This window comes from Notamacropus eugenii, chromosome 3 (genome assembly GCF_028372415.1).
Source record: "Notamacropus eugenii isolate mMacEug1 chromosome 3, mMacEug1.pri_v2, whole genome shotgun sequence".
Lineage (NCBI taxonomy): Eukaryota > Metazoa > Chordata > Mammalia > Diprotodontia > Macropodidae > Notamacropus > Notamacropus eugenii.
This window is the reverse complement of record NC_092874.1, coordinates 381,270,116-381,295,748: the sequence shown is the minus strand read 5'-3', so window position 1 is coordinate 381,295,748 and position 25,633 is coordinate 381,270,116. Positions and strand designations below refer to the sequence as shown.

At 44.1% G+C, this 25,633-nt stretch overlaps 1 protein-coding gene across 1 annotated transcript in view; it reads right to left on the bottom strand.

Annotated features, from left to right (window-relative positions):
• TNRC18 (trinucleotide repeat containing 18) overlaps positions 1-25,633 on the bottom strand; it is a 153,486-nt gene that overhangs the window by 34,042 nt on the left and 93,811 nt on the right. Inside the window, 9 exon segments of the mRNA XM_072597654.1 lie at positions 6,932-7,210; positions 10,699-11,059; positions 12,612-12,786; positions 15,169-15,297; positions 15,611-15,747; positions 16,023-16,195; positions 18,516-19,493; positions 20,195-20,618; positions 22,569-22,753. Coding sequence (XP_072453755.1) covers positions 6,932-7,210; positions 10,699-11,059; positions 12,612-12,786; positions 15,169-15,297; positions 15,611-15,747; positions 16,023-16,195; positions 18,516-19,493; positions 20,195-20,618; positions 22,569-22,753 — 2,841 coding nt within the window.

The following is a 25,633-nucleotide window of genomic DNA, read 5'->3' as shown; positions in this document are numbered from 1 at the left end:
GTGTAGCTGCCAAAGTCTCTGTCTCCCCAGCAGAATGCCCCTCTCCCCTCACCCAGTTGGGCAGTAAAGTTTCTTTCCCCCATCTTCCCATTTTCCTACACACTACACCATTGTTGTGCTCTGGATTCTGCTCTGTGTTGAAGGTTCTCACCTATCTACAGACTCAAAACCATTCAAACCAGGCAGCCAAGCAGCTCTAGAACTCAAAATACCTGATCCCTCAAGAACTGGAAGGATTAACACTAACCAGTTCCTTGGGATGAGCCCAACAGGGGAGGGGGACAACCAATGTTTATCCTCTTTCATCAAAGAAAGGAAAATAATTTTTAAGGTCAAAATGGACAGCTACCCAACATTTTGTACCATTTCTTCCTGGATTTGTTAACCAATCAGGGACCCTGTGGTCAGGCCCCAGTAGTTTTAAAATCAGAATATCAGTTTTTGTAAGGGGAATACCAATCAGTATGTGCTGTGGGAGAGGAGGGGAAAGTGACAGTGACACACAGAGGACAGAGGAACATATCCATCCACACGCATCTTGCACAGACATGCTTCAACACACTCACACACAAAGGCCCAAACAGAAGACAGACAAAGCAAAGCAGGACTGAGTATGGAGGGAAAGGAAGAGGAAAAAAAACAATTTGAAAGAGATTGGAGGTTTGGAAGGGAAAAGAAAGGAACCAGGCTTGTGGGCTTCCTTTGCTTCTAAGGCCTCAGTCTGGGGGTATTCTCAGGGGATGGGAATCAAATTTTTAAGTGGTAACCTCAAAAAACCAAATCTGACAACACAATCTATCTGGATTGGGGGGAGGGTTCCAACAGAATGACAGTGGGAAGAGGTTTACCTTTTTATTTGGGGGAGGAGAATGACCATAAAGGACTTAACACCAGCAGCAACAGAGGTCAGGCCCATCCTCTAGCAGTGCCTTGAAGTAGGCCTAGGGTCCTGTTTTGACTTGCTGGCGTCCTCTGTCCCCACACCAGGTGGGGAGAGGAAAGCAAAGAAATTCCAGTGTTGAATCACAGGAAAAGGATATGAAAGACCAGTCAAGGGAAGAATCAATGACCAAGCCAAATACGAAATGATTGTTTCGAATATGAATCATAGAAAGCTGGTCTTCCCTTATAATCGACTCCATCTTACTAACAGTATAACAAAACAATCAGAAAATACCTCTAAGTCATGGAGATGATTATTTTATAGAAGGGACTAGAAACTACCTCTCCCCTGATGAGCTAGTAGCTCTAGGTCTTTTGCTGTCAAGAGACTTCAAGTCCTCCAGGTTAGAATGAGCTTCTAGCCAAATGAGACATGGCTTTGTAGCTCACCCCTGGTGGCAAACATAACCAAGGTGATATCCAGCAAAAAGAGGTCTTGAGGTTCATATTTGTTTATGGAAGTGTCCAGTCACCCAAGAACTTAATTTTTGAGCCAGGGGTAAGACTAACTTTTTTGCCATCCCCCAAATCTGTCTTTCCTAGGATGACTTTTTTTTAGTAGTCTGGTATGAATTGAGAAGAAAAGGGAGAGCAAAATAGGCTCTAGTTATTCCCAAATCCAAGCTGAGCCACTGAGAAGGATCCAATCAGAGGAGACTGATGCTGCCTTTCAAACTCCACAGAGTCCCCCAGCATTTCTTTAGAGTTCAGCCAACTATCTGGGCTTTCAGTGACTCAGCCTACTCCTGCCTGATTCTCATGAGGAACAAAGCTTTCCATTAAGTTTGCTCTGGTTTATGTAGGTTAGGACAAGGAGCTAGAGAAGTGGGTGGACCAGGATCAAAAAAAGGAAGGAAAGAGATAATACTGCCCAGCATTTCAAGAATCCCATCTGGGCAAAAGAGCCATTTTCTGCCTATGAGTCATACATTCCATAAAATTTGTGGTGCAAATATTTCTAATGCAACAAGACATAAAAACACTTTTAAAACCTGATATGGCTAGCCAATATGCACTGTATTTATTAGAAAAAAAATGGTACAAAGGCAGGAGTATAAAAACTTATATAAAACTTAATGGGTGTCCCTTAAATTTTAAGAAATAAAACACCCATGTAGAAGGATGAGGCCACCATCCTACCCACAAGAGTTGTTTTTTCAAGTAAAACAGGCTATAAAACCCTCTGGCCTCTCACCCAAATAGCAAGCAGCTCTTTACCCTTTCCCTTTCCCCAAATATTTCCTTTGTTAACTCAGAATCCAACCATATCTTATAGGTGGCAAGTCCCCAAAGGGACTGAGGGTCCCTTTGATTTTAGTATATGCATGTAGAGAGGTATCACTGCACACTTCAATTACTCTGAAGCTTGAAAAGCAGGGTACATTCCTAGGTAGGGGAATGGATGGAGAAGCAGGGTGTGTCTTGCTCATGTGCATGGTGTGGAAACACTTAAGCTGGTACCAGACACACAAGCGCAGCCATGGTGGCCTGTGGCAAGGAAACATGTGGTTTGGACATCTAACAGATGCACAAAGAAAGTATGGGAAGGAGATGAAAGGCAAATGTCACTTTTAATGATAAATCTTTGGAACCAGGAGCAGTGAGCAGACTGTACTTTGGGAAGGCAAAAGGGGGAAAAGCCCCAAGACTTTCTGTAACTGCCAGAATTCATTTGTTTGTTTTCAGTGCTAATGACAGCCAGAAATGGCTCACAAGAGCGGGAAGTTCATCTTGTCTGACCAATTTGGCACCAAAACCCAGACTGAGGTTTTAACTTCTGCTATTAGGCAATCTCTCAGAAAGGAGGCGAGCCGGTTAGGTGAGTGATAAGTCAAAGGGGAACAGGACGGAACAGAGAGAGAGGGAAAGGAGAAAAGCAGTGGACAGATCTGTTAACAGAAAACAGGGCAAAGTGACAGTTTCCAGAAAGAAATGGATAGTGAGATGACCAGGAAGGAGACAGAAGCAGGAAGAGGAGGGGAAAGGAGAGAGAGGACTGAACAACACACACTTGAGATCCATTTCACATCTTAAAATAACATGGTTCTGTCAGAGCACCAAGCAAGGCCCACAACATGCAAAGCAGGCTAAGTGTAGGTAGACTTTCCACAGCATCTGGGTCCCCCCACATCTGGCTTGGACTGGGCTTTCCAATTTTAGGTTGTTTGTTGGGTTTTGGGGGGGGGGGGGAGAGGTCTTTTGCTTGTCGGTTCTGTTTGGGTACTTTTATGTCTTCCCCTCCAAAGATGATGCTTTGGGGTATCAAAAGCAGAGAATCCTTGACTTTGTCTTGGAGCACTGCTTTCCCACGTATTATGCTACTGACTCCACAAAGAATTTTCCATCCAAAATAAGTCCCAAGAATGGACTTGACAGCTAAGGCTTGGCATCTCAAGGGAGCTAGCTGGCTTATAATGGAACTATCCATTCTCTCCCCATCTCTTCCAACCCCCAGATCACTCTTCTTCCCCCTAACTCAACAGTAACCTGGAGAAACTTAGCTCTGTTGTAGGGAAAAACAACATCGAAATGTTACCCACAGGTCAAACATCTCCTCCAATCAGAGGATAGAGAAAAGCAGCAGAGACTCAGCCAGCAATTTGCAAAAAAGTCTATAAATGATAACTATGAGTTTCAGCCTTCCCCTCCCCCCCCAATTAAGTACTATTTGCAAATGTTTCTTCTTTGCCTAATTCAAATCACCCCCTTACCAATTATCATTGCTATCAACAGTCAGAGCATTCAAACTTATCCATCAAACTCTGAATGACCAGGCCTTAAGCTCTCCTCCCAACTTGGGTCTTTATGGTCCCTCAGCAATTCCTTAAAAATAAGAGCAGATCTGTAAGAAAGATAGGAAGTTTCCTACAAAGCGTTCTCCCAAGTCTACTGGGAGGACTGAGGGAGGCCCAGAACTTGGGAGGAAAAACTTCTTCCTCTGGGGATCTTTGGAAATTAGGAAATTCTTTCTGGAGTCTTTAGCATGAGAACCAACAAAGCAGGGTTTGTAAATAACAAGAAACGTTCCTACAGAAAAACCCAAAGGGAGGGATGCTGTATTTTTTGTTTTCTTTTCTTTTCAACCCAATAAGTGAAAAAATAAAAAGGAAAATAAAGAAAAAGATACTTAAGTTTTATCAAATGGGGGCAAACACCAAAAAAGCCGGAGGTTTTATAGACGACAGAAAGAAAAGGTATTTTGCCTACCTACATAATAATGTGCAAGGCTCAGGTTCATGGTTAGGGACCCCTCGCTGAGCAGGGTCTGCCCTACTCCCAGCCTTCCCTTTGCTTCTTTAGTGCAGCGTGAGAGCAAATGCAAGAGACCGATACAGACATTCAAAGCACCATGGATAGGGGTCAAGGGTGAAGGGATGGTCAAGCAGCTGCAAGGAGAAAGCGAGCACGCTAGAAAAGCTGAAGTCATTAATTGTTTTAGTATCAGGGAAAGTCATTAGAAACCCTATTACCCAAATATCCCTTAAAAGAAACTTCGGGGGGAAAAAAAGGTTCATTTGCAGGGAAATAAATAAATAAACATACATTCATAAAAAGAGTAATCCACCCCGCCTCCCCCTCAACCCTCCCAAGGAGCCCCAGTGCCTTTTCCCACTAAGAGATCCCACTGGAAGACCAAATGCATTTTCCCATCCATACTGTACCCAACCCCCACCCTGCCCAATTCTAATGGGAATAGATAGGAGGCACATTTTAAAAAAAAAATACACTCTTGGCCAGTTGGCTTTCTCCTAATGAATCAGGAGAAATTTTATACTTGCATATGGAGTCCAAGTTGGGGAAAAACTAAAAAAATTGGAAGCACTGGCTTCACTCAGAAAAAAAAAAGGGATGGGGAGGGGGTTCCTAGAGGACAAGGGACAAACACCCAAGGTTGCGGGGACACATGGGGATGCAGAATTGAATGGAAAACAAACCATATTCTTCCATGGAAACACTAGAGCATGGGCCCTTTAAATTAAGGCCTACTAGAATGTGTGGGCGTGTGTGTGTGTGTGTGTGTGTGTGTGTGTGTGTGTGTGTGTGTGTGTATGTGTGTAGATTGGTGGGAGAAAGCTGTCCAGCCACAGAGCTAGGAAAGGTTGCTTCTCTTCTTGGTCACACAGATTTCTCTCTTTCTCTGATACAGCGTTCGTATCAGAAGGTCATTTCAAAGCAATTCAACCAGAATGGAACGTTTTGCTATGGATTGATGGTCATCAAAAATGGAGAGTTGCCAATTTGGAAAGGAGAGGAAGTAGGAAGCTAGGCCCAGAAAGGAGTAGGAAGGGGATTAAGCACAAACACCATTGCCTAGGAATTTTCAAATTGTTTCCCCCATCTAAATTTGGCTGGTCAACCTCCCTCTGAATGCTCATGGCTAAGCTGTACTATAATGCTTTGACTGGTCATGGGAGTGGGAGGTGCTTCGGTTTCCAAATTCCACAGAGCCATTCTGATGACCCAACTCTGTCATTCTCACTTAATGAGTGAGCCCTTAGAAAGCAACTTCTTTGTATCTCTTAGGAAGGTCTTCAGAGATCTTTCCTTCCCAGTCATAGTAGGGAATTAATACTGAGATGGATGGATCCCAGGTACTAAAGATTCTGGCCAAGGAAGTCAGTGGAGTGTAGAGTTTCCCGAAGATTCTCAATTACGTCCACTTCTCTGAATATCTTTGATTGAAATGAATGGAGAATCTGAGAAATTTACAACCCCAGACTTTCTCAAAAAAAAAAAGTGTGTGTTTGGAAAACCGTATACAAGCTTTCAGAGTTGGGAGGGACCTTAGCAATCACCTGGACCAGCCCCTGCATTTTATGCAGGAAAATGAGGTCCAGAGAATAGAAATCATTTGTCCAGGGTCATTGAGCAAGTGAGTGACAGGGTCAAGGTTAGTATTCAAGTCTCATTGTCCATCGACTTTGTCACTACACCACGCTGCATGCCCAACAAAATGCTACCACTGCTATTACCTTTTTAAAAAGCGAACAACAAAATGTTTAAAATGACAAAATTTTACACCCCCATTCTGGCTTTGTCACCCTTCAGAGTGGAAATATGTTTTTGAACTAGTGTTTCCAAATATTCTTTAACCACTGTTGAATGATAACAGAGATTAAGAAAATAAATTTTAAAAATAAAATAAGCAGCTTAAAAAAAAAAGCAGGGATGAGGATGGTGATAATAGAACAATTAATTTTAATCCTGAAAAATGAAATGAATGCCAATTGCTAGCAGGGATATTTGAATAATAGAGAGAGCGTCAGAACGCATTAATACAATTTCTACTTGTTTTGGAGTTGTGAGGAGGTGGGGGAAGGGTAGAACAAATGAAGGGAAGCGTCAACCTAATCACCTAATAAGAGACACAGCAAGAGAGACAAGGCACACTGGTTTAGTTAAAAATGAACTCGATATGTTTAATAAAGCTTGGTATACCAAATCGCAGTACAAACATCAAGTCACACGCCCACACAACAGTATTCCATTTACAAAAAGTTCCTCTGGAAGCCTCTATAAGGCCCATGCCAAAAACAAAATAAAACGAAAAACCATGGTGACAGTGGTCAGGAAAGAAGTCAAGGAACTGGAAGGGGAGGGGGGGGGGGGGGGGCAGGGAGGGAATGGAGAAAGGTGAAGACTAAAAACCAGTCCATAGAAAAGCTCTAAAAGAGCCAGCCAATAATATTATCACAATGATACAAATACAAAATAAAATAAAATAAAAAATTATACTGATAAAGCAGGCTACGCTGCCAAGAACAAAGATGGCCGCCCTTCCTTCAGCCATCCAAGATGGCCAACCTTGGTAATGCCATCTCTCTCTCTCTCTCTCTCTCTTGCCATCTCTCTCTCTCTCTCTCTCTCTCTCTCTCTCTCTCTCTCACTCTCTCTCTCTCACTCTCTCTCTTTCTCTCCCCCTCCCTCCCTCCCTTTCTCTCTTTCTCTATAAAACATGGAAGGTATTTTTGTGTTTTTAGCTAGTAACCTTGATCAAATGAGTCCTCCGAAGAGTCACTGAAGGAAGTTCTAGCCTCGGCTTCTTGGAGTAGCAAACCAAATGATTGCTTTCTGCTTGTGGCCTGCTTAGCTTTGAGAGTTCTGGTGGCAGACACGGCCCTCTTGGGTGGTTTGAGACCTCCAGTCGACTTGCTGCTCTTTTTGGCCACTACGCTGTAGAGACTAGAAGGTCTCATTTTGGAGCTGCATGGAGACTGTGAAGGCCACTCATCCCTCAGGGATTCATCATCTTCCTCTGAGTCCGTATCTGCAGTCAAAGTAGTTTTTAATAGAGATTAAGTCAAATAATTTTGGGGGGTTTCATTTCCTTTAGTTATTTATTTATTTATGTATAAGTGGATGTGCGCAAACGACCATGCTCTCTAAAGCAGAGGCTGAAACTCTTACTGGGACTAGAGAGATACCATGTTCAATTTTCCCCAAACTAGCTAGTTTCACCAGTATATTATAACCTGATCTCTGCCTTAGTCCAAGGCTCCCCCAACTAGACTCCCACCTGACTGGACCTCCAAACTGCTACCACCACGTGACTCCTCTCAGTGAAGCTTTGGATCTGGACCATTTCCTGAGTTGTGATCACCAACAATAACCAATACCAGCCAACTGAGCTTCCTAATTTTTTTCTTTCTCTATGACAAATGAAGTTTTCAGTAACTGAAAGCTTGCTGTTCTGCAAAACTGGGCCATTCCAGTGAAACCTCTTATTTCCCATCCCTCCTGTGAAATATTATCCAACGAAGAAATTTCTTTCTGGTAAAGGAGAAAGTTTGGTTCAGCTCTGTCCCAAACGCAAAAGTCTTTGAGTTTGGATAACACCCAAAGTTTGGTTGAGTCAACATCCAGTTAAAGAATGCTAAAAAACAAAGGCCTACCCAGACAACTATAATCTTGCACATGCAAATCTCAGAAAACAAAATGGAAAGTTCCCTAATGCCTTATCCCCCCTTCTCCCAATACCTCAGGCCTACTCTCTACTTCCAAAGACACAGAAACATAAAACTCCTGGGCTGCCACAGGGAGAGAAGAGGATCCTGGAGCAGCTCTTGCCTCGAGCCACATGAGCACATCGGCTGATGCTACTTCTTGTCCCTGACCCCAGAGGCTCATGAGTTTTAAGATTTCCTTCCTCAGAAATCCAACAATTCTACATTCCTGAAAATGACTAACTTTTAGGTCTTGGCCTCGGTCTCAGAATCCATGTCATTTGTTCCTACGAGATAACAGAATTCTAAGACTAAAAAAGAACTTCAGGGTCATCTCATCTAACCCTCTCATCTCTGATAAGTACTATATCTTTGCCAAGTCAGATAAGATCATTTTCCCCCTCCTCCATTTGTGCTCAGATTTGCCTATCGTTGCAAAAATGTTCTCTAATCAGTGAGATCCCTCAGGAGTTTATTCCGCTGTTCTGGCTCAAAGAAAAAAGTCTTTGCAAATCTAACCCAAATCTTCCTTACTGAAAAATTTAAACCCATTTTCTCTAGCTCTGAAAATAGAGAATAGATGGTCAGCATTTTAAAACCACCTTGCAATCTTTCCTTCTGCAGACTAAATAATAGCAATTCCCTTAACTTATCTCATAGACACCATTTTTTTCCCTGTACTCATTTTTTTGGTTGCTCTTCAGTGGACCCTTTTAAAATTCTCTTCTATGGGCATCCCACCCACTTCCAGTCTAGGAAGAAAAAAAGAAAATCCATGGCTCTCCCATCAGAGGAATGGCTGACAAAGTGGAGCATTCTCAACCAAACTGTCTGGGGCAGCCCCTTTTTGGCATTCTAGTATCGAATCAGCTGAGTACAGCTAACACCACATCTTTGAGAACTAGGCGTCAAGGCTCAGTCATGACTGCAACAACCCTTCCCCCAGCTTGTCTCTTTCTGCTGACATAGAAAAGTTCTTTTATGACAGGGTTTGTACTGATCAGATTGAATTCCTAATCCAAAGTGGGGTCAGTCAATAGCACAGAAAATCAGAAAAGAGTATCACACAGCCACCAAGTCCTGCTAATGAGAGAATGCTGGAATGTACCATGGAGGAACAAAATGCTTCATACCAACCAGGCACGATCGTAGAAATGGAACAACTTTGAATTGATGACTACAAGCAGATTCTACCTCTGTATAAATGTGCAAATACATCCTCCTCCACAGGCAAGGGGTAGGACTCCTAGTTCAACCAGGCCACAACTGAATAATAACTTGTATATGACGAAGACGATATTTCCCTAAAGCATTTCATTAAACAAGTGACTGGCCTAAGAGTCTCTCATTAACTGTGGGATGTCTTACGCCTAGGCATAAGTCATATGAGATCTGCTCAGGTCACACCCTGGAGAGCTATGGAGCTAGAGACCGACTAGGTCACTGGAAATGCCGATGAAAGGAGTGACTGAACGGTTAAGAAAAATGTGTATTTTTTTTTTTTGTCCAGACAGCCAAAAGTCCAACCATAAGACATACAACTGCCCCTAATTCTTTTAAAATTGCTAAACAAGAAACCATTTCCAAAACCGTGCCGTGGAAGCCAACGTGGCACTACGAGACAGATTTGCAAGCAATCTTCGAAAAAATCAACGGAGGCAGGTAATGGGCCAACAGGTGCTACCCCAGCCTCTCATCTTTAGGGCTAGAACAAAGTGCAGTCTGGGTATAGACCTGAGCTCTCTATCCCACAGCTGCTTAGTTAGTCACTACGATGGAGAAGAAGAGCATGATCCATTCAGGTGGGCGACAATTATTTACTCAGAGTCCATGGGCTGAATTCTGTGGATGCCGGAGACACTCAAACATCACCATGGTTGGGGTCCCCTAAGATCCATCTTACACATGGTAGGGGGTAAAGAAACATAAATGCAGATGTGCCTCCAACACTGATATCATGTTCCAGCAAAGTGCATCACATCAACTCACATTTTAAATGTACCAGGAGAGCTTCATGATTTAAAGGAACCATACAGCATATTTCTTGAGCACTGCTTGAGAAAGCTAAGCGTCCCTCTGTAGTAATTATACCTGTCCCCACAAATTTATGGTATCTGTAAGTATGGATTTATATGTTTGCTTTTCCTGAAGTGGGGCCGACCTAGAAGTACAAGGAGTGGTCACTGTTTCCCCTAGATTTTTTTCTTGCCTCCCAATGTCCTTCAGTTTTAACTCTGAACAGGACTGGCCTCCAAATGGGGCTGCCTCCACACCAAACTACACCTCTGCAAAGAAAATTCCAAGCTCTATCCCAGGAGCTCTAACAAAGTACTCCAGCCACGGGAAACAATATTCTATCTATGACCAGCTTAGCACGGAGATCACTCATAAAACAAACCCTATCCTTCCATCAATCAGAATTCTCCAGAGAGTGACAGAAGCTAACTACCCAAAAAGAGGAAAATCACATAGTATATGAATGACAGCTATTTCCTAAGTGAACCACAATGGTCTAACTCTTGGATAGCACGCAGCAAAGAACGCTCTGAGCCAGCAACCAAACGTATCATCCAAGACGAGGTGGCCTGGTGGCTACGACAAGGGAATGGGATTCCACATCTACTTTGCTAGGACACGGTAAGGCACAATTTTAACACCTTCTTCCAAAAAGATGAGAAATATGAGAAAAAGGGAGAGGAGGAGAAAGAAGGGAGAGAAGGAGAGAGAAAAAGAGAGAGGACAAACACAGAGGAAGAGGGAGAAACCACCCCTCCCTGCCCAGACAAGGACATACACCAGGCAGGTTACTTACTATAGGAGTAGCTGCTCATTTCCGATATCACAGGTGAGTGGGAAACTTTCAGTTGACCTTTGACCTTTAGCCCCACCTCCATCTTCATTTTGGCAGCGAATTTATTTTTACCTTCTTTAGAGGGTTTTAGGGACAGGTTCAGGCCCTTGGTCAGGGCTTTTTTCTCGTCCTTGCTCAGCAGAGTGTCATGGGGAGATAAGTACCTGGTGCTAACCCCACTACTTTTCTGCTTCCCCCCAGAACTGTCTGAAAACTTGTAGGGTGACTTCAGCTTGTCTTGCTTGGTGAGGGACAGGGCCTTATCCAGCTTAGTTGCCAGCTGCTCCTGGTCACTGGCCACCTTCTTCTTCTTGACTTTTAGCTGGAAAGGAGAAGTCAAGGTCACACATTAAGATACAGAAGGGGGGTTGGGGGGGACCCTGGCATGGCCTTTTTAATCTGCCTTCATGGCAAGGAATCCAAGTAACTCGGTCAGCATAAAGCAGCTTCTCTTAGGGAGGAACTACCTCTGCTGGGCAGACAGCAGAAAGGCCTTCAGCTGGGAAGTACAAGAGACATATAGAGGAAGAAAAAAACAAACATGATACATCCTATATCGTGGAAATGAAACAGATCACAGCAGAGTTGGTCTGGTTATTCTGGCCGCGTTAACCACCCCTTCAGATTACTACGAGGAATGTCCAGTTGACAACCAGAAATTACCACAACATGGTGGCTGATAATGAATGAAGCATAGAGCCCCACCCCCAAAATGACATTTTAAAAAAATTTCAATCACATCCTTGTTTCCACTTTATTGTTAAAGTTGACCATTTGTTTAAGTTAGATATTCTGTCTTGATTAAGGTCATTGATGTCTGTAAGTAACCACAAATGTATTTTCATTCCTTTGCATATGCCTGAATTCCACAGGAAGAAATAAGCTTAAGTCTCTTATGTTAAAGTTAATAATGAAGATTTATAGTATTATTTAAATGAACAAATGATGCTAATGAAAAATAAAATAAACAGAACCTTGACTGTGAATTTGCTAATTGTTCTTCCTTGCTATGCCGAAATCGGCCTAACATAACTACGTTCTCACTTGGAGTCAACCCAGTCCATACCTCCTGCAAAGGTTTTTTACGCAGGAAGGATAAAGGGAAGAGGGTTGTAAAGGAGATGATTCTAAACATCATCTGAGTAAGAAAATCAAGGTTAGTTCTATCTTCACTCCTACTTAGAGGAGATTATGATGGAATCAAATAGGTCTTCTCTTAGATCTGGAGAATGATAAGACAGTTAACCAAACCTTAGTTTGCTAAAAACATACAAAAATCTACCCTAAGATTGGAGTGTCAAACCTGAGTGAGGGAAAGGAGGCAGTCAGTGTTCTCAAAGAGAGGGGCTAGTATTTATGTAGCACCGTAAGGTTTGCCAAGTAACTTCTCAAATGTTCTTCCATATCCGAGCCTCACAATCACCCTGGAAGGTAGGTGCTATTATCACCCCCCTTTATAATGAGAAAATGGAAGCAGACAAAGGTTAAGTAACTTGCCCAAGATCACACAGGTAATAAGTGTCCGAGGCCAGATTTAAACTCAGGTTGACTCCAGGTCTAGATTTCTACCTACTGTGTTAACTAGCCAGTCTCCTCTCTTAGCCTCCCAACTGGTGGATGTTGTACACAGTTCATACTTAATTCTACAATACTAAAGTTCTTAGACACATCGATCAGTTGTCCAATGTTCTATACACCATCCTCTACTTCCCAGTCCAAAATACTCCTTCCTGGCCACCATTTCATTGGGATCTAAGTTCCTTGGGGGCAGAGACTGTCTTTTAATATCTGGATCCCCAGCTTAGCATTATACCTGGTCCATAATGAATGCTTTTTCCACCATTTTTCATTCATTAAATTCCTGGATTACTAACCTCATTTGAATAGCCTGATGTGGTCTCATGCTCATCCCAGTTCTGGTGTCTCCCCTTCGCTTTCCCAATTCCACTGTCTACATCCTCCTCGTCCTCAGGGATTGACCCTTTGTGTCTCTTCCGCATCCCTTCTCCATTCTCAGAGTCATCCGACAGCAGCAAAGACTTGCTCAGCCTGCAATCCAGATGCACTATTAGTGATTGGCTCAAGTAACATCCCACTCCTCAGCCCCCAGAATCAGCCAGCATTAGTTACCACTTAATGTTGGCAGATGAATCTCCCCTTGGGGCCAAAGAGCACTGGGTAGTCCCTGAGAGGAGGGAGCTATCTACGTTCCCCTGAGGTTGTTTGGTATTGAAGAGCACTTATGAGCACCGAGGTTAAAACAAGTCATAGCTTTTAAGGTTCATCAACTTTAGAGCTGAAAGGGACCTTAGAGATGAGTTAGTTCAAACCTCTTGTTTTCCAGATGAGAAAACTGAGGCTCCAGAGGTGAGTGATTTGCCCAAGGTAGTACATGGTAGAACAAGGATCTGAACCCACCTTTTCTGATTCCAAATCCAGGACTGTTTCAAATATTGCAAAACCCTATCTCCTAGGAGAAGATGTCAGAGATTCTAGGTTGGGTGTACCCAAGGCAAAAGGCCAGGTTTTGTGTGAGGAATTTTTGGAAATTCCATCAGGAAGAATAAGAATTTACAGTACATAGAGAAGAAAGAATTCTCACCCATGTCAAGTAGCTGTGCCAGGAATTCACACTCAGGTCAGGTCACGCACACACATACACACTCTCTCTCTCTCATAATTTCATTCTTCTTCACCAAAATGTGCTATGATTGAGTGGTTATTTATAATGTTCAGGAGAATCCACAAGGATCATGGGATACAGAGATGGACAGAGCCAGAAAGTATCTGGACCTGGAAAGAACCATTCTTCTCTGCTCATCTGCCTGAGTGACCAGAACGTAGAAGGGAGCCTAAAAGACCAATTTTAGTCAAAAATCTGGGAGGGAAAAAAAATGTATCTCCCTAAATTCCAATAAAGTCATTGCAGATGTCGCCAAACTATTTCCCCTTCCTCATGGACTGCTGGTTATTAACAAGAAATTTTCGCCTCTATCCATTCAGCTTTTGGCCTCCAGGGATGGGGTGGTGTGCTAGGAATGTTCCAGTAGGCCCAGGTCTGAAAGGGAGGAAGAAGGAAGCAGGAGGCCAACCTACTTCTTTATGGATAACCTGAAGCCATTTTCTATCTTTCCTCTTCTACAGGCACTACAACAAACCATACAGCCCACTTCTGCATCTCTCCAATGGAAATGATACATAAGTCACCCCACTTACTAGTACTGTCTCTCGGATTAATCACTAGGCTATTCCACAGACCTCAACAGACAGTAAGTAGGGAAGGCTCTAGGCTACCTCTACAGTGATCCTGCTAGCCATTTGCCTAAATTCCAGCTTCATTGATACAGGCCCCTCCCTACTTTCTTTTGGGGACAGCTGAGAGAATGGCTATGGCAGAGTCTTAAAGTCCAGAGAAAACCTGCTTCCTCATAATCTCCCAATCCTGCCTTCCCCTCACTCACCCCGATGGGAAGTTGGTCACTTGCCGGCGCTTGGATGCACCTGTGCTAACTAGAAGAGCATCACGCAAACCAGCTCAGGTTTGAGTGGTCATCGCTAAGTCCCACAGATGCCCAGGCTCTTTCCAGACAACAGGAGCAGCCCAGGAGCAATGTACCAGATGTGCAGAAAATAAGCCAAAGTTGGGGAAAGGCTGGCCAGCAGGAGGAGACGGAGGGAGCAGACTTGCCAGATGTTGGATGCTGGTGCCAGTCGGGCAAGACCAGGCTTGTGAGGAGCAGGAGGGTATCAAGTGGAGGTCCATGACCCAGGCAGGAGGGGCCAAGCTGCAAGTCAGTCACTGATAGTCAAGAGAGCTGTCCCAGCGCAGGGGGGCCTGGTGGAGGGCTCCTGGGCTCAGCCTTTCCCTCCACAGTAAAGAGGAACGTGGAGAACAGGAGCTAGTTCCCAGTAGCAGAGGAAGTTGGTTTGGCAGGGTTGACCCCCTCACTTTGGTGAAGGCCCCAAAATTCTCCTGCTGAGCTTAGTGCTGAGGTGCATGCTGAAGTGCTGGGTCCATCCTCCTCCTACCTGCTATTCACCTGGAATGCTTCCCATCCCTCACTCTCTCTTGCCCAGTCACCCTTCTCTGAAAGGGAGTGCATGCGCACACACATGCTCCCAGTGGAGCCGCACTTCTATACCAGCCTGAGTCCTGGTGACCTCAAGGTCACCCCAAGGACACAACACCACACAGCAACTTCGCCTGGGGAGACACCGCTACTGGCTACCAGGACAACAGTCAAATGACCCCATGGCTACCATCAACTCATGCCGCCTACTGGCAACCACCATCCAGGAACAATGACACACGGCAGCCACAACACCAAACCAACATCCCCACGAGGCACCTCTCAGCACATGCTCCTCCCCCTCCACAGGGCACTGTGCGGCCGCCCTGCCATTGCCCCCGGCCCAAGATGCCAGCCTTACTTTCCGATTTTGCTGTCACTCTTCCCTTTTTCCAGAGGAGGAGACAGAGCACTCGATCCATGCTTCCGTTTCCGTGGCCTTCCGGGGCCTCTTCGCGCCAAGCTTCTACTTTTCTCTTCACGTTTTTCCCTTTAAAAGAACCACAGCTTCGCTGTTAACCAGGGGAGACACAACACCTGCACACTGCACACACACACACATACACACACACGCGCGCCTACACCACCTGCTATTGTCAAACCACTAAATTTGAACTACCACAAGAACCAAGACAAAGATGGTTTCCTAACCACAAGAGAGAGATTATCATCCATCTCAGATGCCTTCTCCTGCCCTTAAGCCAGACACAAGAGGCCCAATCCAGGAAGCAGCCTCTGACCTGGGATGGAGAAAAGTCGCCCAGGGAGGGCCAAGACAGGGTGGGACAGGACCAGTAACTTACTCAGAATCTCTGCGTCTCTGTAGCTTCACCAGCTCCCGCTGCTTCTCTTTGTACCGGCGCTGGAGCTCAGCCAACCTCATCCTATAGTCTAGTTCCATCGCATCCATATTCTCAATGGCGGACTTGATAGAGTACATCTTTTGGCACAGATATTTGGAAAGAAAAAAGAGAAGGAAGAGACCTCAGAGGCTGCCTTCAAAGTCAAGGGCACTTGCCCCTTTCCTGTCTCCACTCAAAGGGGCACTTATTGGCATGATTTCTTGGCTGGATAACATATCCCATGGTAATAGAGATTTAAATGTTCATTTAGCGAATGACTATTAGTAAAGGGCCTGGGGCTAGCAGTCTTGTCCTGAATGGAAGGAAACCTACAATTCTGGCCTTATGAAGAGTAAAGTGGAGAATACCTTACCGGTTCATCCTTTTTCTGCATCCAGCTATATTTTTTATTAGGGTTCAGTTCCCGGGGCAACTTGATGGTTTTCAAAGGGTCCATGAATGGATTGGACAGCACCTCCATCAACATGTGGGTGCTGGCAGCAAGCAAGCTCTCAAGGGTGGGTCGCACAGGGCAGTTCTCAGGACCTGGGAGGAGAAACAATCTGAAACTTAGTCCTGGACTAAAGCCAAATGTTTTGTATAAAACCATGGCTATGAATATTTTGTTCATGTTTATGTTGCTTTAATTATTATTAGTTTGGTCTGGACCTATGATTTTGCCAGTTTGGGCACTCTTATCAATGTTATTCTGCAGCAAAGACGTTAAATGACTTGACTATATATACAGACAGTATATGTCAGAAGCAGCACATATACCAAGGTCTTCTTGACTCTGAAGCAGGCTCTCTATCTACTACTCCAGTGCTGTCTCTTTCAGAGCTGGAGATGGAACTAAAATGTTCACGTTCTCTAGACTTCTAGTCTACTGTTCCTTTCCTTAGACCATACAGCACATTTTTTTTTACCTTCTGAAGTCTCTGGAAAATACGTGATTTGCTCTACTGAACTGCTCACTGGAGGGAGCAAATTAGAAACCCAAAGGTCAAATTAAGCTGAATTCTCCATTGGGTTCTAGGATGTCACGAAAACCTGTGCCAGCACAAAATCAGGGGAGAGAAAGACCTCACTACCGTCATCATTTTATGCTTTGTAGCACTTTTATCTTTATTCAAGCAAGTTCACTCTGCCTCATTTCCATCCTTACACAATTTCTCTAATATAAAGATGGTAGTTATTTACTAGTTCCCATGTTACAGATACAGAAACTGAGTCACAGAGTTGGCACATGACTTAATAATACCCAGGTAGTATATCAAATTGGGAGAAGGGAGGGAAGAAGAGAGAGAGTTTGAAACTGAACAATTTTTAAGTAAATGTTAAAAATTTGTTTTTACAGGTAATTAGGGAACAAGTAAAATATTATCTGAAAAAATAATAATGGTGCCCAGGGAGAGTCATGGCAGAGTCAGGCTGAGAAGCGACCCTGGCCCAGAGAGAAAGCCAAGTCACTGGTTTTTTACTGACTCACTGGGTTCAGTTCAGTGTTAGGGAAGAGCACTTAGAAGGAAGGAGTACAGGTACCCCTATAAGGCTGGAAGATGCCACAGGGAGGAATCAGGACTTGTATGGCCTGAGAGAGAAGTGGGGAAGGGAGGCCTCCAAGGGAAGGAGCTGATCTCTTGTCTAGAGATTCTGCACTGGGACACTGAACTGGAATTCTTTTTGTGCCAACCAAGTAGAGCACCACGAACAGGTCACACATTCCCATGCACTTTCAGATGGTGAGGACAACATTGGAGAACAGAGGAAAATTCAGGAGTCATTGTGATGGAGTAGATAAAGCCTCAGGAGACCTGGGTTCTGCTCTCAGTTCGGTGACACTCATAAAGCCTTGTATCCCCTCTGGGTTTGTTCCTTCCTCTGTCAAGTAAGGATGACTTAGGGAGGGGGCTCTTTACACAGGGGTCCATGAATTGTTTTCTTAGTACTTTAGTACTTTTTAGTATTTTATTTTAATAAATGATAACCATATTAGTAAGAATAATAATCTCAATAATATTCATGTTGATTATTTTGTTTTTATGATTTAAATAATTTTATTTGTAACCATTTTTATAAATATTTAGTATTAGCAACTGTTCAGTATCCCAATAATAACTTAATCTGTAATAAAAATCATTTTAAATGTTTAATTTTAATTAAATTTAACAGAAATGGTAATTTTATTAGTAATAATCATTTTAGCAAATATCGAGTATTTTTGGTTTAGTGGATGTTCAGGGACCCAAAAGTCTTTAATGCAGTTTTAAGCTCCAAAAGCCATAACACTGCAGTAAAGACTTGAGATATCCTATATTTCTATGCAAGTGATTTCCTTTGTAATTCTATGTTATTTTACGCATTTAAGAGCACCATTCGGCGAAGGGGCCCAAGACTGCCAAAGAGGTCCATATAATCCCAAAAGAGCCAAGGGCCCATGGACTAGAGAAGCTCTATGATTCCACAATGTTGAGGGAGGGGAGAAGGGCAAAGAAATATAGGTAAGGTAACAGGAAGTAAGATTTAGGCATAAAAAGTGAAAGAGCAGTTTAAAAAAAAACAAAATGAGATACTTAAAGGATCATGGGCTGGAAGAGACCTTCTAAGTCATCTGGTCCAACCTCCTCATCTTAGGAAAAGTACATTGAGGGCCCGACAGAGTAAAGGTGATGTGCCAAAAGACACAAAAGGAATCCATGGCCAACACAGCTGGGATCCCATTCATCTTAGAGGCTCCAGTCAGCTGCTTTGGCCAACCCAATGACTGGCCACCTACACTATTTCCAAAGCTGGGATAATGAAGAGTCCTGGCTTTAAAAAATACAAACCCAAACCAAAAGTTAGATCATCCCTTTCCCCAACTCACTTTCAACTTCCTGTTTCCTCTTCTCCAGTTCTAACTCAGCGATCTCACTCAGCAGAGTGATGCCTTGTAAGAAGCTTTGCTCCAAGGACAGGCTCTCGGCCACCTCCAGGTTCACCAGGGCTTGGGTGACGCCACCCGTGCTCAGCAGGGGGTAGGCCTGAGGGAGCTCGGTGGCAGCCACCAATGCATTCATACCGGCCAATGGGTCATCAGGCTTGATGTCCAGAGTGGGGAGCTGGCAGGGAATGGCTTCTTCTGGGTACTGAGGGCTAGCTGGCACTGGCCTCGCCTCCTCCGCTGGTAGGCTGAAGAACTCTTGTCCCCCGGGGCCAGCGTCCCTATCCTGTACTTCCACGCTGGCCGGAGGCCCACTGGGCAGAGGTGGGCTCTGCTTTTCATTTGGCTCTTCTGTGAGTTCCACTCGTGGGAGGTCTTCCTCATCTTTATCTAGCTGGCCTTCATAATCCATGTGAATGGAGCAGGTCTCTGGCCCAGCACTTGTCTCCTCCCGAGTCTCAGCTTCAATCTCAGAAGGGCAAGACCCAACCTGGTACTCTGAAGGACAATCCTGAATCTCCTCTAGCTCTTGCTCCATTGGGCCTAACGATTCGCCGGGCTGTGACAGATGACTGCAGTTTTCTGGGCTTTGAGCTGGCCTAGCCACTGGGGACAAGGGACTGGGGGGCTCCAAGTTTTGCTCTTCCTGGCCCTCTTCCATTTCTTCCACTTCAGCCTTCACCCTCTCCTCCAAGGGCTCTTCTTTGGGGCTGGACTGGAGAGCCTCTACTATTTTGGATGGGGCTAAATGAAGGGGCTTATCCTCAGGGGACAACTCCATGTGTTCAGGTCCCTCAGCAGGTAATGGCACATCGGGGGCTAGCCCATCCGCATCAGAAGCTGCTGTGGGCTGCAGGAGATATGGGTAATGTCTCCCAAAAGAAGTGGGAAGAGACTGGAATGAATATCTTGGAGGAATCTCTGCCAAAGACATAAGGAGATACTTGTTATTAGACACTGCAGTCGAAATCCAGATATTTCCTTCCTCTCTGTCTTAGAATGAACGTTATTCTTGGGCAGGGACCAGGTCCCCTATCACTAGCGTGGTATCTGGCACAGTTCACACCCTCTATAACATTAAACAATAGTAAACAGCACACAACCTAGGTTCTTACTCACTTATCCATCATCGGGGGATGATAACCACATCTTATCTTCCACTTATTTTGTATTCCTTCCTCCCCCCCAAAAAATAACTGTGACTGGAGCATTGCTGGTGTTTCAGTGACTACTCGTTAATTCATTTGGAAATCTTACTCACCCTCTTGTCTATTCCCTCTCCCAGGAACAGTCAGTTTCCCCAAAATACCAAAATTAGGTTGTCCCGGTTTTATCACATTCTCTGACCAACCCAAGCACTGAAATATTCCAGTTCTGGGATGAGACCTCCCGTAACCTATCTGTGCCCTGCAAACTGCTACCCACTTCAGGGTGTGGGAAATTTAGGGAAGAGAATGAATGATTTATGGTACTTCATGGGGAATGGCATGGAAGGTGGGTTGCAGAAGTTTGAGACAGTTTGGCTATAACGAGACCCCAACTTCAATATGATACGAAGAAGAACCTGGGTCACTGTTATAGTCCCAAAGAAGGGAAAATGATACAGTGCATGAATCTCTTACCTGGAAACAAGTCTTGAAATGGGCTGGAGGCTTCTTTCTCTAATTCCAAGTCTTTCTTCTCTATGTCTTCTGGAGCTTCCTCTTTGGGGGGGATAGCAGGGGTTGGAGGTGGGGAGGCAGGAGGAGGGCTAGAAGGGTGAGAACTAGGGGTGGCAGGGTAGGAGTAAGCTGGTGGCTTGGGTGTCTCCTCCAATTTCTGGATCACCTTCGCTTTGAGCACTGTTACAGGTGAGGCACGAGGGGATAAGGGTGGTGGGCTCACAGCCTTGCTGTAGGATGTGGAAGTGCTGGGTGAGAGGACAGGGGGCTTCCGGTGGATAAGTCCTGAACCAGAGGAGGGGAGACCCTGTTTACTACTCTCCAGGCTCCGCTTGGAGACCTTCTCTTCCATCTCGGCTCGCTGTTCATTGACCTTTAACCTTTCCTATTTGAGAAAAAATACACAATAGCATTAGCTATTCTTAGGGGACTAGAAGTCCCTTGTACCTAATACATTCGGGTCACCATTGGGACTGAAAAGGTAGACCTCAGCCTGATACTGACAAAAAGGGTGACCTCTGAGTGGGAGGCCATGCTTTCAGGTAGACTCCAGGAGTGGTCAAAGGCATGTATGTACGTGTGCACAGATAGCCCTCAGGTAAAGCCAGCATACCACCTGCTCTGAGGAGGTCTTGCTGTCTTCAATCCAAAGTTCAGCCTCTTCTGTGGGACTATGATGTAACTGTTCTGTTAAGGACGTGTAATAAGAACACCTGTTCCATTCAGAACAGATTCCCCTTCTAAGGAGAAGGTTGTCATGGCAAGCCAATTCTCCTCTTTCAAGCATTCCCTCCAATAATCAAAATCAATCTTTCTTGGGGCCTGCAGATCATCAATAAGGTATTCCCTACCTACTATGATGAATCCAATTCTATATCATGGCTTCAGACCAGTTTGGAATGTTCCACAATGTCAGGGAAGGAGAATCAATGAGACAGGGAAAGAAGTTGGTGAATTTCTACCAACTACCTTCCATTGTCCTTAAGAACATGACCGTTAAATACTAGTTAAAGCACTTCTCCCCAGTCCCAATTTCTGTCACTGATGGAGGCACTGAGAGATCTGTTTGTGGGAAGGAATGGCCACCTCACTGATGGTAACCTCAAAAGGTCATCTTTGACCATCTGCGTTTCCCCACAAAAAACTCATTATGAATCTATCATCCATAACTTTATCTAAACCTTTTGAGAATACAGTTCTATTTGGGGCATGTTTAAGTCCCTCTGGGTGAAGCACTTCTTTGCAGACACTATAAATTTTACCTCTCAGACCTCACATATACTAGAACATCTGACATTTCTGGAACTGGACTCACTTAGAAAGGTGTCCATTAATTGGGGAGGCAGAGCCTGATAGGTGGATACCTCCGTAAGCTCAGAGTCTGAATGTCCCTGGGAAAAGGGAACAAGGGTCTGGAGGTTCTGCCTGGGTCCTGGCCCTGGCCCTCTGGCCCTTGAGCTACTGAGGAAGGCAGAGCCTTGCACAACTGAACTTCTCTTAGACCCTCCTTGGGCTTTTGATCTGCCCTTAGCAGAACAAAGCAAGAATGAAGAGGTTCTCATAGTAGCCATTTTTGATCTAGACCAAGCATTGGCAACCTTTGGCAACCATGTGGCAGACAGCACATTGATCATGTGCTACCACCAGTCCCCCACCCCCTTTCACCTCTAGCTACTGGCAGGAGCTGCTGATGGCCATAACGAATGGAGGCTGAGGTAGTAAGTACTCTCTCTTACCCAAATGTAAGCCAGAAGGCAAAAGGACATGAGGCAACCAATCCATGCTCTGCATGTGAACTCCAGAGCAGAGGAAAGCCAAATGGGATGGCTGGTTACATACAGGGAACTAAGTCCCAGAGGGCAAAGCACTGGAATTGGCCCAAAGGGGCACTGTACTTGTAAATTTGGCCCTTCTCAACGACATATCCACCTTTTTAAAAAAAAGTCCCTTTAAATAAAGCATTTAACTGAAGAAAGCATTAGTGGGAGGGAGGGAAAGAGGTACCAGACTCCATCTATTAAAATGTCAAGAGAGGGTTCTGAGACCTCAGCACTTTAGGAAAAAGAGTAAAACCTCTTTGCGTCTGTAGCTAGTATTCCCCCACGAAGGACACAAGCGTTTCATGCAACCACCCTTCAAAGTCTGAACTGGACTGTGTCTGATTTATGAATGGCCCCAGAGGATCCTGTTGGGGAGCGGTTCTTTGAGAGGCAGCAGCAGCTGAACCCTGGGGGCTAAGTTTTATTCAGACAGGGTTCTCTCTGGCAAAGGCTTGCCCCACTGCCCCCAACAGGGTCTGGGTCCAAGGCATGAAATGTCCATGTGAAGTCCTCACCACTAGCTGGGCGCTCCTCTGCAGCTCCATGGCGTGCGCAGCTTGCTGCTGCAAGATGTACAACTCGTGTTGCCGTAGCAACTGCTGGTGAGACAGCAGCTGGAGCTGATGAGCATGTTGGAGGGAGCTTCGGGTTGGGGGGTACATCGCGGGCCACAGAGGGGGAGCCCGCTCCATCAACTCAGCTGAAACAAACATAAACATGCACAAATGGAGAGCAAAGTCAGACTCGGTTGAACCACAAAGGCCACTGTCTAGCAGACCATTAAGAAGAAGGGGGAGCTCAGTCCACAGCTTTCTTTATAGTCTCCCCCAAGGCTTGGGCTTAAGCCCAAGCTAAGAGGTAAAACATAGTTGAGGCCTCACACTATTTCCAACCCCAAGAGTCCCCAGTCCTGCCTGGTCCATATATCCTTCATTTTCACTCCATCCCTGATGAGGATCACGATGATAATTATAATGGGGATATTTTACTTCCTTGGCACCACTGGGAAATGAGATTTCTCATAAATGAATTTTTTTGGAAAGATTAAACAATCTCTCCTTCTGAATTCTTATAGTATTTTGCAACTCATCCAAACACAACATACTTTACTTTGGATTATACTTCCTCATCTTTGTAGGATCCTTCAGGGGCATAAACTGAGTCAATTTAATTTAACAAATTAATTTAACAAATCAATTTGACAAACTCAATTTAATGTGACGAAAACTGAATAGGGGAACCTACTATGTGCCCATATGGACAAAAATGAAAGCCGCTCAGGGAGCTTACTGAGGCTTTACAAAGTGCCCACAGAGAAGAAAATGCCAAGTGCATGCAGAAGAGATAGGGGAGCAGGAAACATTGGGGAAAATCAAGAAAGGCTTAGCACAGGAAAGGGCAACTCAGCAGAACCTTGAAGGAAGCAAGGGCTTCTGAGAATCAGTGCAAAGGTTATCAGGAGGGACAGTCTGGCCAAAATGTAGGCATGGAGGTGAGTCGTTGAAAATAAGTCAACCAAGAAGCGGGAGCATACAAGAGGCGAAGGACCCTGGTGAACATCTCCAGGTAGGCAGTTGGTGATGAGAGAGAAATGAGATTAGGACAGAAAATCTAGATTTGATTATGTTCGTTATCTCGCTATGTCTCTCAGAACTTTCATGGAGGCTTGTACAGTGGGGGCTGGGTAACTCTTTACTGAATGAGGAAACACATGAATGAATGAATGGAATTTAGGAGCCAAACTCAGGCTCAACCGCAGGGATCTGTTCAGCTTGGGTGCCTCTGCTTCCTTTGCATGGTCTCTGCTCTGGTTTTATCCCAAATTATCTCCCATCGCAGTATACTCAAATAATATACTGAATTTCTATGCCATCCCAAATCCTTTTTTAGAAGAATGAATGTTCTAAGTTCCAAATAAATAAGTTGCACATTTCCCTGCCCTCATAAATAAAGGATATTTTGAATAAAGCAATTTTGCCCTTCTCTGATGATTTAAGGATATTATTTTGAATATCCAATATTACACTGTGTGGTGACACAATGATACCCTTAAATGGACCCAAACTGCTTCTGACTTTTCACCCCCTCCCTTCCCTGCCAAAACTACCTGTTCTTTTCCCTTTCACTCCAATTTGCTATTTCTAACCTATGTAGGGCTAGAGTAAACAAGTTTGTTAGAACTGTGGGTAAAATAAAATTAAAAGGCTTGGAATAAGGACCTAGGGAGCTCTCCTAAGAGTGAAGAACATAACTTGAGCAGATGGACTTTGTTAACATTTACTTGGTTTGTTTCAGAGGATTTTTTTTTGGGGGGGGGAGGCAGGGGGAAGAGGGCTTATTTTCAGCTTCTTGGCTATATTTCAATAACTGAGGTTCCCTGATAAATAAACTGAGAAGTTACTACATATAAGCAGCCTAAAGAAAAAACCAAAAAACAATCGTTGCAATTTACTTGTCCAGTAAGATCTAGATTGTTATAGAACTTAAGTAAACATAATTATATTACTATTAGGAAAAAAAAATTTAAGGAAAGAATGCAGAGATCACTTTGAAAGAAAATATTTAAAGATACCTATCAGATAGACAGAAAGTTTCTGTCTTGACCACATTATAGTGTACTTGGCTAATGCGCACCTATTGTTATAATGTGCTAAGATTGGATCAAACTAGGTTCTGCAAAACCCTGGTCGTACACAAGAAATGAAGAAGGGATCCATTAGAAAATGTTGATACTGGCTGTAATATTTTGATAGGACTATGTACCACAATGGTCCAAATGTCATCTTTCCCCCTGAAATCTGACTTACACAAAAATTGGGTAAAGCCTATTAACTTCTCTTAAGAGAATATATATATATATATATATATATATATATTCTTAGAAATGAGAGTGACAAGGAAAGAGGAAAACCAAGGAAACAGAAATGATAAAAATGAATGGGGATTCTCATATTTGAAATGTTGTCTCCCCTTTAGAAACTAAGTTCCTTGAGGGTAGGGGATGCTTTACTTTTGTCTTTGCATCCCCAACACAGTACCTGGCACCAAGTAAGAGATAAATAAATGCTTGTTGATTAACTGAAAAAAACTTGGAGGGGGAAAGGAAAAGCCTATATATTTATTTGCTCACTTATTTATTCATCATTCATTCATTTAAACCTACTACTGCCAGATAATTTGATCCGCACAACAATTCTAGTGGGTGGTTGATGTTAATATCCCCGTTTTACAACTGAGGCAGACAGAGGTTAAGAGACGTGCCCAAGTCACGCAGCTATTAAGTATCTGAGGCTGGATTTGAACTCAGGTCTTCCCTGATCCCAATGATGAGAACATTCCTGCAATCAGTGCCAGAATGTAGCCTACTCAGGCCTCATTATCCTGTGGGATTCTCGTTCTTGCACAGAGCCTCCACTCAGCATGATGGAAGCCTTCCTCTAAATACCAAAGGGGCAATGTGGCTTTCCATCTGTGATAACCGTGTTCATATCACATAAAAGGTCTGCCTGATTTTCTGATCACACGTTTCCCTAGTGTGTTACTTACAGTGAAAATAATTCTATAATCATAACCATAAGAC